The 12,742-nt window shown below is 46.1% G+C and overlaps 1 protein-coding gene across 2 annotated transcripts in view; it reads left to right on the top strand.

Annotated features, from left to right (window-relative positions):
• The first annotated feature begins 2,144 nt into the window (after positions 1–2,144).
• Positions 2,145–12,742, top strand: part of ITGAL (integrin subunit alpha L) — a 39,308-nt gene continuing 28,710 nt past the window's right edge. Inside the window, exons 1-9 of one of the 2 annotated variants that reach the window (XM_065892417.1) lie at positions 2,145–2,226; positions 3,663–3,765; positions 4,385–4,479; positions 4,589–4,656; positions 6,633–6,750; positions 6,875–7,005; positions 8,356–8,501; positions 11,998–12,130; positions 12,290–12,440. In XM_065892417.1, the coding sequence (XP_065748489.1) occupies positions 2,172–2,226; positions 3,663–3,765; positions 4,385–4,479; positions 4,589–4,656; positions 6,633–6,750; positions 6,875–7,005; positions 8,356–8,501; positions 11,998–12,130; positions 12,290–12,440 (1,000 nt within the window). In that variant the 5' untranslated portion in view covers positions 2,145–2,171. The remainder of the gene's footprint in view (positions 2,227–3,662; positions 3,766–4,384; positions 4,480–4,588; positions 4,657–6,632; positions 6,751–6,874; positions 7,006–8,355; positions 8,502–11,997; positions 12,131–12,289; positions 12,441–12,742) is intronic. The other variant, XM_065892416.1, reaches the window with a different exon arrangement.

Raw genomic sequence — 12,742 nt, 5'->3', positions numbered from 1 at the left:
CTGCTGTACAGAGAATCAAAGAAATCAGTCTGACTTATCTGATTTTTTTTTTGACTTATCTGATTTTAACTGAATTTGAAAGACTGTTTAATATCATCTAATTAACAAGAGCCAGCTTGTCAAGTTGTAACTGCCTGGCGGTAGATTATGGGTAATCTGACTGCAAAAGCCTTCTCCAGGGCAGTGACACTGGAAGTGGCCTTGCAGGTTGAGCAGGATTTCCTCACAACAGAGAGAATAAGAAGTGTATCAGTATTGCTTTCCCATAAACAAATACACTTCCTCTATTCTGTTGTGCTTTTAATATTTTTATTTTTTTTAATTACCCAAGTTATACACCCTCTTCCAGATAATGCAGAAATGTGTAATCCGTATTCTGCAGAGGTAATCACTGTTTAGAGTTTGGTTGTGTGTCCTTTCAGATTTTTTTTTACAAACACACCCGTAATTTCAACTTCCATTTATCTTTCTTTTTCTTCCAGATATAAATCACATACCATTTAGTGTTTTTAAAAAATATATTCAGAAAATTGTGCAACCATCACCACTATCTAATTCCAGAACATTTCATCACTCCAAAAAAAATCTCTATACCCAAGGGCAGTCACTCCACATTCTCCACTCCCCCCGCCCTGACAACCACTCATCTATTTTCTGTCTCTATAGATTTGCCTATTCTGGACATTTCATGTAAACGCAATCATACCATATCTGACCTTTTGTGCCTGACTTGTTTCACTTAGCATGGTTTTCAAGGTTTGTCCATGGACAAACATTGTAGAATGTACAAACATTCTACATGGACAAACATTGTAGAATGTACCAATACTCCATTCTTTTTTTAATGACTGAATAACATTCCACTGTATGAATAGACCACATTTTGTTTATCCATTCATCAGTTGGTAGACATTTGCATCGTTTCCAGTCTTTGGCTAATATGAATAATTCTGTTATGAGCACTCGTGTATAAGTTTTTTTGTGAACATGTTTTCAATTCTTTTGGGTCTAGACCTAGGAATCGCTAGGTCATATGGAAACTATGTTTAACTTTTTTGAGGAACTGTCAAACTGTTTTCCACAGTAGCTGCACCAGCTTAAATTCCCACTGGCAAAGTACAAGAGTTCCCATTTCTCCACATTCTCACGAACACTTAGTTTCTTTCTTTCTTATTCTAGCCGTCCTCGTGGGTGTGAAGTGGTATCTTTTGGTTTTGATTTGTATTCCTCTAATGACTAATAATGTTGAACATTTTCGTGTACTGAGTGGCCATTTTATATACTGTTTTGGAGAAAAGTCTATTCAAATTCTTTGCCCACTTGAAAACTGGGTTGTCTTTTTACCATTGAGTTAGAGGAGTTCTTTAGATATTCTGTTTTGTTTTGTCATTGTTGTTTTTTTCCTTTTTTGGCAGTGCTGCACAGCATGTGGGATCTTAGTTCCCTGACCAGGGATGGAACCCGCGACCCCTATAGGGGAAGTGCAGAGTCCTAACCACTGGACCACCAGGGAAGTCCCACAAGAGTTCTTTATATATTCTGGATACAAGTCCCGTATCAGATGACTTGCAAATCATATATCTCCCATTCTGTGGAAACTATTATTTTTTGTTTGTGTTTTAGACTCCAAACGAATTATTAAATATACTGTTCTGTAACTTGTTTTTTTCTTCGATGGTGAGTGTATCATGGGCATCTTTCAACATCAAGAGAAAGCTATATCATTCTCCCCCCCCATCTTATTTTTTTTCAGTCCTCCTTTTCTGTGGCTACATAGTATTCCATTACGGTTGTACCACAGCTCATCTGAGCTTTAACAAATCCTCCACCGAGCTTTAACAAATCTTAAGTTTGTGTGCTGGTGAAGGATTGAGACACAGCAGCTCTCGGGCAGCACTACCATGGATGATAAGAAAATGCAAGCAGGCACAGGAAGTGTCTTTAACCTGCTTATACTTCCTCTCTGAACCCGTGCGGTTTCACAACCCCTCCAGGCACAACCCTCTCTCCCCCAGTGCAGTGTCACCAGCCTGGCGCCTCTATGAGAAATTTCCACTGCAAGAGGCCCTGAGGCATTATCATTTCCCTCTTTCACCCTGTCTAGGTTGCCAGTAAATCCCAAGAGCCCTCTGAGACTGCACCTAGGTCGGGTCCCTCCAGACCCTTGAAAGATGAATTCCTGCATCCTGGTGACGAGGCTGCTGCTGTCTGGGCCTTTTCTCTTTGGTAGGCAAGAGGGGGGGGAGGGGAGGGGACATGTGTCTGTGACCAGGGAAACTGCAGGGCTTTGTGGAACCAGAGTAAATGAGCAGCTGTTTTTTTTGTTGTTGTTGTTTTTATTTATTTATTTATTTATTTATTTATTTAGGCTGTGTTGGGTCTTTTGTTGCTGTGCACGGGCTTTCTCTAGTTGCGGTGAGCGGGGGCTACTCTTCGTTGCAGTGCACGGGCTTCTCATTGCGATGGCTTCTCTTGTTGCAGAGCACGGGCTCTAGGCACATGGGCTCCAGTAGCTGTGGCACACGGGCTCTAGAGCACAGGCTCAGTAGTTGTTGCGTACGGGCTTAGCTGCTCCGCAGCATGTGGGATCTTCCCAGACCAGGGCTTGAACCCGTGTCTCCTGGATTGGCAGGTGGATTCTTAACCACTGCGCCACCAGGGAAGCCCTGAGCAGCTGTTTTAAGTGTGGGATTGGCCATAGGTAACGTGGGGCCCAGGAATTCTGGAGGGAGAAGGGGGGAAAGAAAGAAAGTCAGAGTCCAGAGTATAGGCAAGGTCTGAAGGAAAAGACAGAAAAGGGAGACAAAGGTGGCAGCAGTGAGAGATGGGGCAGTGGGCCCTTAAAAAAGGGGGATGGCTAATGGGTATGGACAGCTGGTCTAGGATCTGGTCCTACCCATGCTTCTACCTCTCTTTGCCATCTTAGGCAAGTCCCTTCCCCCTTTTTGGGCCTCAGTCTCTTCATCCGAACAAATGGTAGGGCCAGCATCTCTGACATCTTAAGATGTGAAATGAGCCTGAGGCCTGGAAGGAAAGCAAGGCCAAAAAGGACAGTCTGGGGCTTAGGTGGGGGATGTGATGGGGGAATTTGAGATCTAATGGTTATGGCAGAGACTGGTCCATGGTGGGGTGGGGAGGCAGGGAGCAGTACAAGAGTGAGGAGGCAGCTTCCCAGGATCAGGGGATCTTGAACTTTCACGGGGAGGGAGCCTGAGGCTAATTATCTGAGATTTCAGGGCGACGGGGCCCCAAGCCCAGGGGAGAAGTGGGTGTGTGTGGGGAGATACACCCCGCCTTGGGGCATCCCCACCGCCTCGGGTTGTGGGGGGCCCTTCGGACTGCTCCTCTCTTAGGGGCCTCCGCCTTCTCATCCTTCCTTCTTTGCTGATGGGCCAATCGGGAAGTTGTGTGTCCTCCCCAGGCCCTGGCGCTGCCAGAGCTCTGGGTAGTAGGGAATTGCTTTCACACTTCCTGGAGTCCAGGAAATGGGCTGCCAGCCGTGCCCGGTGTGTGGGTGGCCTGGGGAGAAGGAAGCGAGGTCTTTGCGGGTGAGGCCGCCTACTGGGGGCACGTGGGTTGCCGCCAATCAACGCCCGCCGCTCTGAGGTGGTCGTGGGGTGTCCCTGGTCGGAAGTGGCTGACCTGGTCCCGGTCTCCCTCAGCCCCAGCCTGGAGCTACAACCTGGATGTGCGACACGTGCAAAACTTCTCCATCCCAGACGCCGGGAGGCATTTTGGATACCGCGTCTTGCAGGTTGGAAATGGGTGAGCTGTCGCCGCAGGTCCTCCCTGCCCTGGCCAGGACCTTCCAGTTTTGAGGAGTCCGTGGTGGGACCCAAGCAACAGGAGCAAGGCCATCAGATAGTAGGATGAGGACTATCCATCATTAAAGCACCTTATAAGTGCCTAATAGAAGGGGATATGTATCACAACCCCTAAAACACTTTGCCACACTTCCTAGATTCCAGACTCTTTCCCAGACTAGACAGTGAGCTCCTTGATGGCAGATTTGGTTTTTCTCTCTAATCCCCACCCCTCCCTAGTACATACCACAGCCTAGCACATAGCAGGTAAGCCATAAACGACTTTTGAATTGTTGGCTGTTTAAATGAACTCGTATTGTGACGTTCTAGCAGATCATTCTCTGGGCCTCTGTTTTTCTGGACTGTAAATGGAAAAGATCCTTAACTTTCTAGAATTCTGTCACATCGGATTATTTACCTGGGATTCAATAGGGACGAGATGGGGGCTGAGGAGTCACCCAGAAGAGGAGTGGCTGAATTGCTTTGAGATATCTTGTGGGGGGTCCAAACCCCCTTAATAGGTAGGAGTGGGGGGGTAAAGGCCTGGGCAACTCCATCTCACAGATGCGATTTCTCATCAGGGTTGTTGTGGGAGCTCCAGGTGAGGGGAACGACATGGGAAACCTCTATCAGTGCCACCCAGGCACTGGACACTGCTTGCCAGTCAGACTGAGTAGTGAGTAACTGATTTGGGAGCCGGGAGGAATGGTATCGGGAAATCGAGGCTGGCCCCATCACACCTGGATTGCCTAAGTTCCTCCAGACCAATCTTCTGGTGCCTGCAGGTTCCAACTATACCTCCAAGTACTTGGGAATGACCTTGGCGACAGACCCCACAAGTGACAGCCTTTTGGTAAGAGCTCTGTACAGTGTGATATCAGCGCCTGTGAAGATTGATGCTAGGAAAGGGAGACAAAGGAAAGAAAAAAATGGATTAAAGATCCTATAGAACAGCGGTCCCCAACCTTTTTGGCACCAGGGACTGGTTTCGTGGAAGACAGTTTTTCCACTGACCGGGCTTGGGGTGGGGGTGGGGGGATGGGGGATGGTACAGGCGGTGAAGGGAAGCCATGGGGAGAGGCAGATGAAGGTTTGCTTGCTTACTTGCCGCCGCTCGCCTCCTGCTGTGAGGCCCAGTTCTTAACAGGCCCCAGAAGGGTAGCGGACCGAGGGGGTGGGGACCCGTGCTATAGAAGATTATAGGCATCAGAAAGATTCAGATTCAGTCAGTGTTTATTGACAGCCATCTATCAGTCAGCTATATTTGAGACCTTAGTTATCTCAGTGTTTTTTCCAAATGTACAATATCTGTGACCGTTAACATACAAGGTGATTTGTGGTGGTACACCACTTTTAATGTTTTAATAGTCATATATTTATTTAATGGCTTATTAGAAAAAATATTCGACAGGTACGTTAAATTCATGATTTCTTGGCCCGCATTGCATAGGATGGGGCTAAAGTTTAAAACAGTAAATTTTAAACAAGTTCCTCTTGGGTTTTGTTTTTTGTGTCTTGCTTTTGTTTTTAATTTTATTGAAGTATAATTGATTTACAACGTTGTGTCAATTTCTGCTATACAGCATAGTGACCCAGTTATACATATGTTCTTTTTCACATCCTTTTGCATCATGGTTTATCACAGGATATTGAATATAGTTCCCTGTGCCGTACAGTATGACCTTGTTTATCCAGCCTATATATAATAGTTTGCATCTGCTAATCCCAAACTCCCAATCCTTCCCTCCTCCATCCTCCCTCCCCCAATAAGGCCCTACAGTATAGCACAGGGAACTATATTTAATATCCTGTCGTAAACCATAATGGAAAAGAAAATATGAAAAAGAATGTATATATATATATATATATATAGCTGAATCACTTTGCTGTACTCCAAAAACTAACACAACATTGTAAATCAACTATACTTCAATTTTTTTAAAAAAAGTAAATTTTAGTTAAATGAAATATTAATAATAGTGTGGATGATATGCCCATATGACAGAAATTGTGAACTGGTACACAAACGCCTAAAGTTTGGGAAACACTGCCTTATCTCTTTTAATCCTCAAGACACTCAGGTGAGATAGGGATCAGTATACAGATTTCACACATGAGGAAACAGGACCAAAGGGGTTAAAAGACCTGGTCAAGGTCACATGGTTTTAAAGAGGTAGAGCCAGGATTTGAATATAATTCCTATTTGATTACAAGTCCATTACTCTTTACAGTTCATCCCAGCAGCATCCTTCTGACACAGGTATATAAGAAATAGAAGGCTAAGCGAGTGAAACAGTTATCCAGTATTTAATTGGAGCTTGATTACTTAGCTACTCTTACATGCCTGGCATTGTGCTGGTTCTGATGGGGAAAGGGGAGTGAGATGCAAAGATGACCATGACATGAGCCCTGACTTTCAAGAAAGTACAGTCTGGCAGGAAAGATAGTCATAAATGAAAGAAACATCATTGTATATTCTGGGAATAGGGAGTCATTTGATTTGGCTTAAACACAGAATGTGTAATTGGAAACAGAAGGGGATGGGTTTGGATAGTGCCTACTGTGAACTATATGAATGCCAGACTAAGGAGTTTCGACTTTGTCCTATAAGCAGTGAGCATCTGTTGTCATATAACATTGGTAGTGGGGATGGAGAGACTGATACAAGATACCTGGAGGCCGAATTACCTTGCCTTAGTAACCAGTTGGATGATGGGAATGAGGTCGGGGGATGATGACCCTGAAGGCTTTTGTTCTTGGTTGAGGATGCCCTAAAGACACACAGCAAGAGGAAGCCCCAACCTTTTTAAAAATCTTTGATTCCTTCAGGCCTGTGACCCTGGGCTGTCTCGGACATGTGACCAGAATATCTATCTAAGTGGCCTGTGTTACCTCTTCCGCCAGAATCTGAGTGGTCCGGTGCTGCAAGGGCACCCTGGTTATCAGGGTAAGGAACGGGGGATCCAGTGGGTAAAAATACCTCCAAGTGGTTGCCCATACATGGGAACTGGCATGGGCAGGCCAACCCTCAGAGACTCTTTACCAAGTCCCTCTGTGTCTGGCCTCTGTAGAATGTATAAAGGGCAACGTAGACTTGGTATTTCTGTTTGATGGCTCAAGGAGCTTGCAGCAAGATGAATTTCAGAAAATTCTGGACTTCATGAAGGATGTGATGAAGAAACTCAGCAACTCTTCCTACCAGGTAAATATATTAGTTAGGATTCCTGGTTGTAGGCAATAGATGCCTACCTGAGCTAGCTAAGGGCATAAAGGGAAAATTTAGTACAAGTTGTCTCTAGAACCTAAGGGCATGGCTATTACTGGACCTCTGCTTCCAGAATTCTCCCTAATTCTCATTTCTGTTTCTTTTTGGCTTTGGCTTCCTTCTCTCTTTCTCTTTCTCTCTGTAGACTGGCTCTCAGCTTCTTTGGATCACATGGGCCTGTGGAAAGCTCCCAAGTTCACATGTTAAAGTTTCAGGAGGTGTTTTTTGTTTTTTGTTGTTGTTTTTTTCCCAGTCTTCCTCTCAAGCAACCCCTCCCTCTGCAAATTCCAGTTTCTCAGAGGAGAGATTCTGACTGGCCTCACCTCAGTCCCAGCCAACTGTATCTTGTTTAGCAGGGTCACTCAGCAGAAATATGGTTGCTGGGAACCATCTCTATTGGTGAGGTAGGCAGAACCCAGAGAACCGGAGCCCAGCAGACAGCACTCCATAACGGGTTCCAGGTTGATTTGTTTCTGTGTTTGTTTATATACAGCCTCACTTTCAAAAGAATGACTCGAGGGACTTCCCTGGTGAATCCATGCTTCCACTGCAGGGGACATGGGTTCCATCCTTGGTCAGGGAACCAAGATCCCGCATGCCGAGAGGTGTGACCGAAAAAACAAAACAAAAGAACGATTCAAGGCAGGAATGTGGAGTTGGGTTGCCCAGGTCCTGGATAAGAAGTAGAGGGCTCCCCTGGTGGTGCAGTGGTTGAGAGTCCGCCTGCCAATGCAGGGGACACAGGTTCGTGCCCCGGTCCGGGAGGATCCCACAAGCCGTGGAGCGGCTGGGTCCGTGAGCCATGGCCACTGGGCCTGCGCGTCTGGAGCCTGTGCTCCGCAACGGGAGAGGCCACAACAGTGAGAGGCCCGCATATTGCAAAAAAAAAGAAGTAGAGATGGGTGGGACTTCCCTGGTGGTGCAGTGGTTAAGAATCCACCTGCCAATGCAGGGGACATGGGTCTGAGCCCTGGTCCGGGAAGATCCCACATGCTGCGGAGCAACTAAGCCCACGCACCACAACTACTGAAGCCTGCGCGCCTAGAGCCCGTGCTCTGCAACAGGAGAAGTCACCACAATGAGAAGCCCGCACACCACAACGAAGAGTAGCCCCCGCTTGCCACAAGTAGAGAAAGCCTAAGCGCAGCAATGAAGACCCAACACAGCCAGAAATAAATAAATAAATTTATAAAATAAAATAAACTTATAAAAAAAAATGTAGAGATTGGAGCAAACAAGTGGGAAGGACTATGTAACGACATTTTTTGTCTTCTTTCCTTTTTCTAGTTTGCGGCTGTTCAGTTTTCCTCAAACTACAAAACAGAATTTACTTTCTTGGATTATGTTAACTGGAAGGACCCTGATATTCTTCTTGCCAAAGTCAAACACATGCGCCTGTTGACCAACACCTTTGGTGCCATCAACTATGTCGCGTGAGTTCCCTTCTGTGAGAGAGCCCATCCGTCGGTTGTTCTGTGCGTACTAGCTTCTTCAAGTTGCAGGGTGTAGGAACTCAACAGGTGGGTTCAGCAAGGGGCAGGTTATTGTAAGCATTCTACTGGAGCAATTTTATTCCAGGTTCTTTATTATTATTATTATTATTGAAGTATATAGTTGATTTACAATATTGTGTTATAGTCCAGGTTCTTTTGATTATTTTTTATTTTTATATTTATTTTTGGCCACGCCATGTGGATTGTGGGATCTCAGTTCCCCAACCAGGGACTGAAACCAGGCCCTGGGCAGTGAAAGCACAGACTCCTAACCACTGGACCACTAGGGAATTCCAGGGTTCTTTTGATTATGACAGGACTCTACACCAACTAAATCCCAAAGTGGAATTCATGAGAGGATGCAGGGATAGCTCATGAACCTTTGGGACAGAGAGTATTTCCAGGCCTCATGAGGGATTAGAACCAGAACTTGAAAAGAGATTGTGAATGATGGCAGCCACGGTAGAGTCACACGTTAGTTGGGGATCAGCTTTTGAAGTCAGTGTATGAATACAAATCTCAGAGAGTCAAGTTATTTTTGAATTATTCTTTGAATTGTTCATCAGAGTCAATATATCCAAGTCCCATATTGGAAACTAGCATATCCTGATTTTCTAAACCTACTAACCCAGAGTTGGATCAGATTACTGTGTTTAAATTGAGGCCTAGATGAATGTAGTTGGACTGTGTTAAAGGGCCATATTGTGTATTTTTTAAATACCTGTATTTAAACATTAGAGTGGCCATGGAAACTGAGACCACTTTGGGGAATAAGAGAATTACATCTCCTATCTCATGCTCCCCCGGGGCATACGCTCAGATTGAGTGAAATAGCAGAAAGGATCTCCTGTTCTATTACACTTGTATTTTTCATTTATATTTCTTTGCCAAGCATGTATAGTTGGATTTGCATAAGTTAAACATGCATGTGATGTATCTCAAGACTCTGCATGTGTTTCCAGCTCTTTTCTTCTGGGGTTTACTTGACCTGTCATGTCTACTTCATTCTTCTCTCTGTAGATGGCTCTGGTGGGTACATGATCAAACAATGTCCATTGAAAAAATGGCAGCCTCAGTTCCTCAATTCAGGTGAACAACCTGAATTCTAGCCTCCAGGAGAGAAAATCTGATTGGCTGAGCCTAGATTGTGTGCCATGGGTCAACCCAGCTAAGGCCTTGTTCTACTTCATGACGTAGAGTCACATGGATTCAGGGGTCCCACCTCCATTGGGAAGCGGGCAGTTCTTAGAGAACTGGGTCCCCACAGGATGGGAAGATACCCCAGAAGGTGTCAACTGTGAGAACAAAAAGAAGCGGCCATGGAAATGTATTTCATAAATAATTCTTGACCATCTGGCTGTGTGCCAGGCAGTGTTCCAGGTCAGGACTTGGCAGATTTTTTTCTATAAGGGGCCAGATAGTACTATTTTAGACTTTTGTGGCCACATAACAGTTATCTGTTGCATATTCTTCTTTGTTTTTGTAACTCTTTAAAAACAAAAATATAAAAACCATTTTTAGCCCAGAGACCATACAAAAACAAGCTGTGGGCTGGCTCTGGTCTGCAGGTTTTTGTTTGCCATTTTCTAGGTGCTAGGAATTAACAGTGAATGAAACAAAGAAAAGTCTCTGCCCTCCTGGAGCTTAACATTCTAGTAGGGGAGAGAAATGTAATAAATAGGATAAATAAGTAAATTGGATCATATAGTAGAAGATGTAAGTTTTACAAAGAAAAATAAAGCAATGTTCAATGGGAAGATCAGGGAAGGTTACATCTGAGCAAAGACTTGTTGGAGGTGAGGAAGCAGGCCATGTGGATACCTGAAGGAAGACCGTTCCAGGTAGAGGGAACAGCAGAGGCCCTGATCCCATGCTTGGGATGTTCACAGAAGAACCAGGACACCAGTGTGGCTGGAAAGAAGTAAGTGATGAGTTCAAGTAGCAGGAGATGAAGTCAGAGAGACCATCAAAGTCTGGATGAGGCTCTAATGAGGACTTTGGCTTTTCCTCTGAGTGAGATGAGAATCATTGGTGGTTTTTTTTTTTTTTTTGCTGTACACGGGCCTCTCACTGTTGTGGCCTCTCCCGTTGCGGAGCACAGGCTCCGGACGCGCAGGCTCAGCGGCCATGGCTCACGGGCCCAGCCGCTCCGCGGCATGTGGGATCCTCTCCTCCCAGACCGGGGCACGAACCCGTGTCCCCTGCATCGGCAGGCGGACTCCCAACCACTGCGCCACCAGGGAAGCCCCATTGGTGGTTTTGATCAAAGGAGTCATAATCTGATTTATGTTTTTAAAAGGATCCCCCTGGCTGCAGGGTTGATATTAGACTGTGGAAGGGGCAAGGGTGGAAACAGGGATGCCAGTTCGCAGACACTGAAAAATCCAGATGAGAGATGATAGTTGTTTAAACCAGTGTGGAAATCCATGAGGAGGATCCATGATAGGCCATGTCCAGGTGGATGGAAGTTGGGGAAACATTTGCATCTGAGATAGAACAAGATGTGGTTTTGACCCCGCCCATCAGGTTCCTCTGTCTGTGGCAGCTTCCAAGTAGCTCTCCCGCCCTCTTCTCTGTATCTGTTCACCTCCCACTGTGGCCTCTCCAGGTGACGTTCAGCTTCTGTTCCCAGTACAGGTCATGCCATAAGTCAGGGGTTGTGGACTGGCTGCTCTTGGATTAATTGTCCATCTTTGGTTAGCTGTGGGGTGAGGAGGGGAGGATGTTCAAATAGAGCGGCTGTCCCAGTGGAAGCTGTGGGCAGCCTGTCTTGCTTCAGAAGGAGGCTGTGGGCAGGGCAGGAATTTGGAGCCTCGGCCTGTCCAGAATTCACTCCTTCCTTCTTTCTCTTCTGTCACGTGCACTGAGCACCTACTCTGAGTCAGGAGCCAGAGATACAGCAGCAAATCTGGTTTGGGGAAAAATTGACACAGAAACAAGTCTCTTTGACTACCTAGGAGATTTGCTGCAGCAGAGATGTACAAGTAGCCTGGCAATGGTAGGGGAGGAAGAAGGAGGTGTTACATGAGCTTTCTCTAGAAGAGTGGCTTTCCAATTTCCTTCTGCCATGGAGCCCATCCTTCCACTGGAATCTCATCTAGATCACCAGCATATCTAACTGATTAAACGGAAGTTGCCACGTGGTTGAAACGAAGAGTAGGAAGCCCAGAGTTTCCCCTCACTGCCCACAGACTCTGGGACAGCCTTGTGGCTGCCCAGGATTCAGTTGAAGACCATTGGTCCAGAAGGAGGGATATGGCAACCAGGGTGAGGAAGGAGGTTCAGAGGAGAGCTTTGAAGGCTGGGAATAGCTGTCTGGGAATTGTGAGAAGGGATTTGGCATAATCAGCAGGACAGTGACTTAATGAGCAGGGTAAGAGGGAGACCTTAGGTGATTTGCGGGGAGTCTCTCACATCCCCTCCTTCCTGGACACAGGACCAAGGTGTTCCGGCAAGAGCTGGGGGCCCGGCCAGATGCCACCAAAGTGCTTATCATCATCACTGATGGGGAAGCCACTGACAAAGCCAACATTGACGTGGCCAAAGACATCATCCGTTACATCATTGGGGTATGGGCTCCAGGTCCCTGCTTCTTCTTACGACCCATCTTCCCTCTCCTATTCCTGAACCCCACTCCTTTTCTCCCTGGGGCCAGGGTCTTGTGAAAATAACAGAAAATTGGTCTGCCATTCTGGGGATGCTAGCTCTTCACTGTTCATTTCTTCCAGATTGGAAAGTATTTTAAGACCAAGGAAAGTCAGGAGACACTCCATGAATTTGCCTCAAAACCTGCGGAGGAGTTTGTAAAGATTCTGGACACATTTGAGAAGCTGAAAGATCTATTCACCGAGCTGCAAAAAAAGATCTATGTCATTGAAGGTGAGTGGCAGACCCTGGAAGAGAGGGTTCAGGGGGATGTAAACAGAACCTCACCTGGGACATTAGACTAAGGACACGCGGAATAATCATCACTGGAGCTTACAGAGCGTCTGTCACTGTGTTAAGAGCTCTCCGGTTAAAAGACCTCAGGTAGGAATTTAAGGGAGGGTGATTTAGGAGCAGCCTCTATTTCCCTCTGAAAGTCTGTCTTCCTCTTGAAGCTCAGCCTGGTCCAGGATGGGTCCCCGAGCTGACCTATATCTTGTAGGCATCAGCTGAGCCCTGTAGAATGGCTATAATCC

Source organism: Phocoena phocoena, chromosome 15, assembly GCF_963924675.1.
Source record: "Phocoena phocoena chromosome 15, mPhoPho1.1, whole genome shotgun sequence".
Lineage (NCBI taxonomy): Eukaryota > Metazoa > Chordata > Mammalia > Artiodactyla > Phocoenidae > Phocoena > Phocoena phocoena.
Note: the sequence above shows the minus strand (reverse complement) of the source record. Positions and strands in the feature narration are given on the sequence as shown.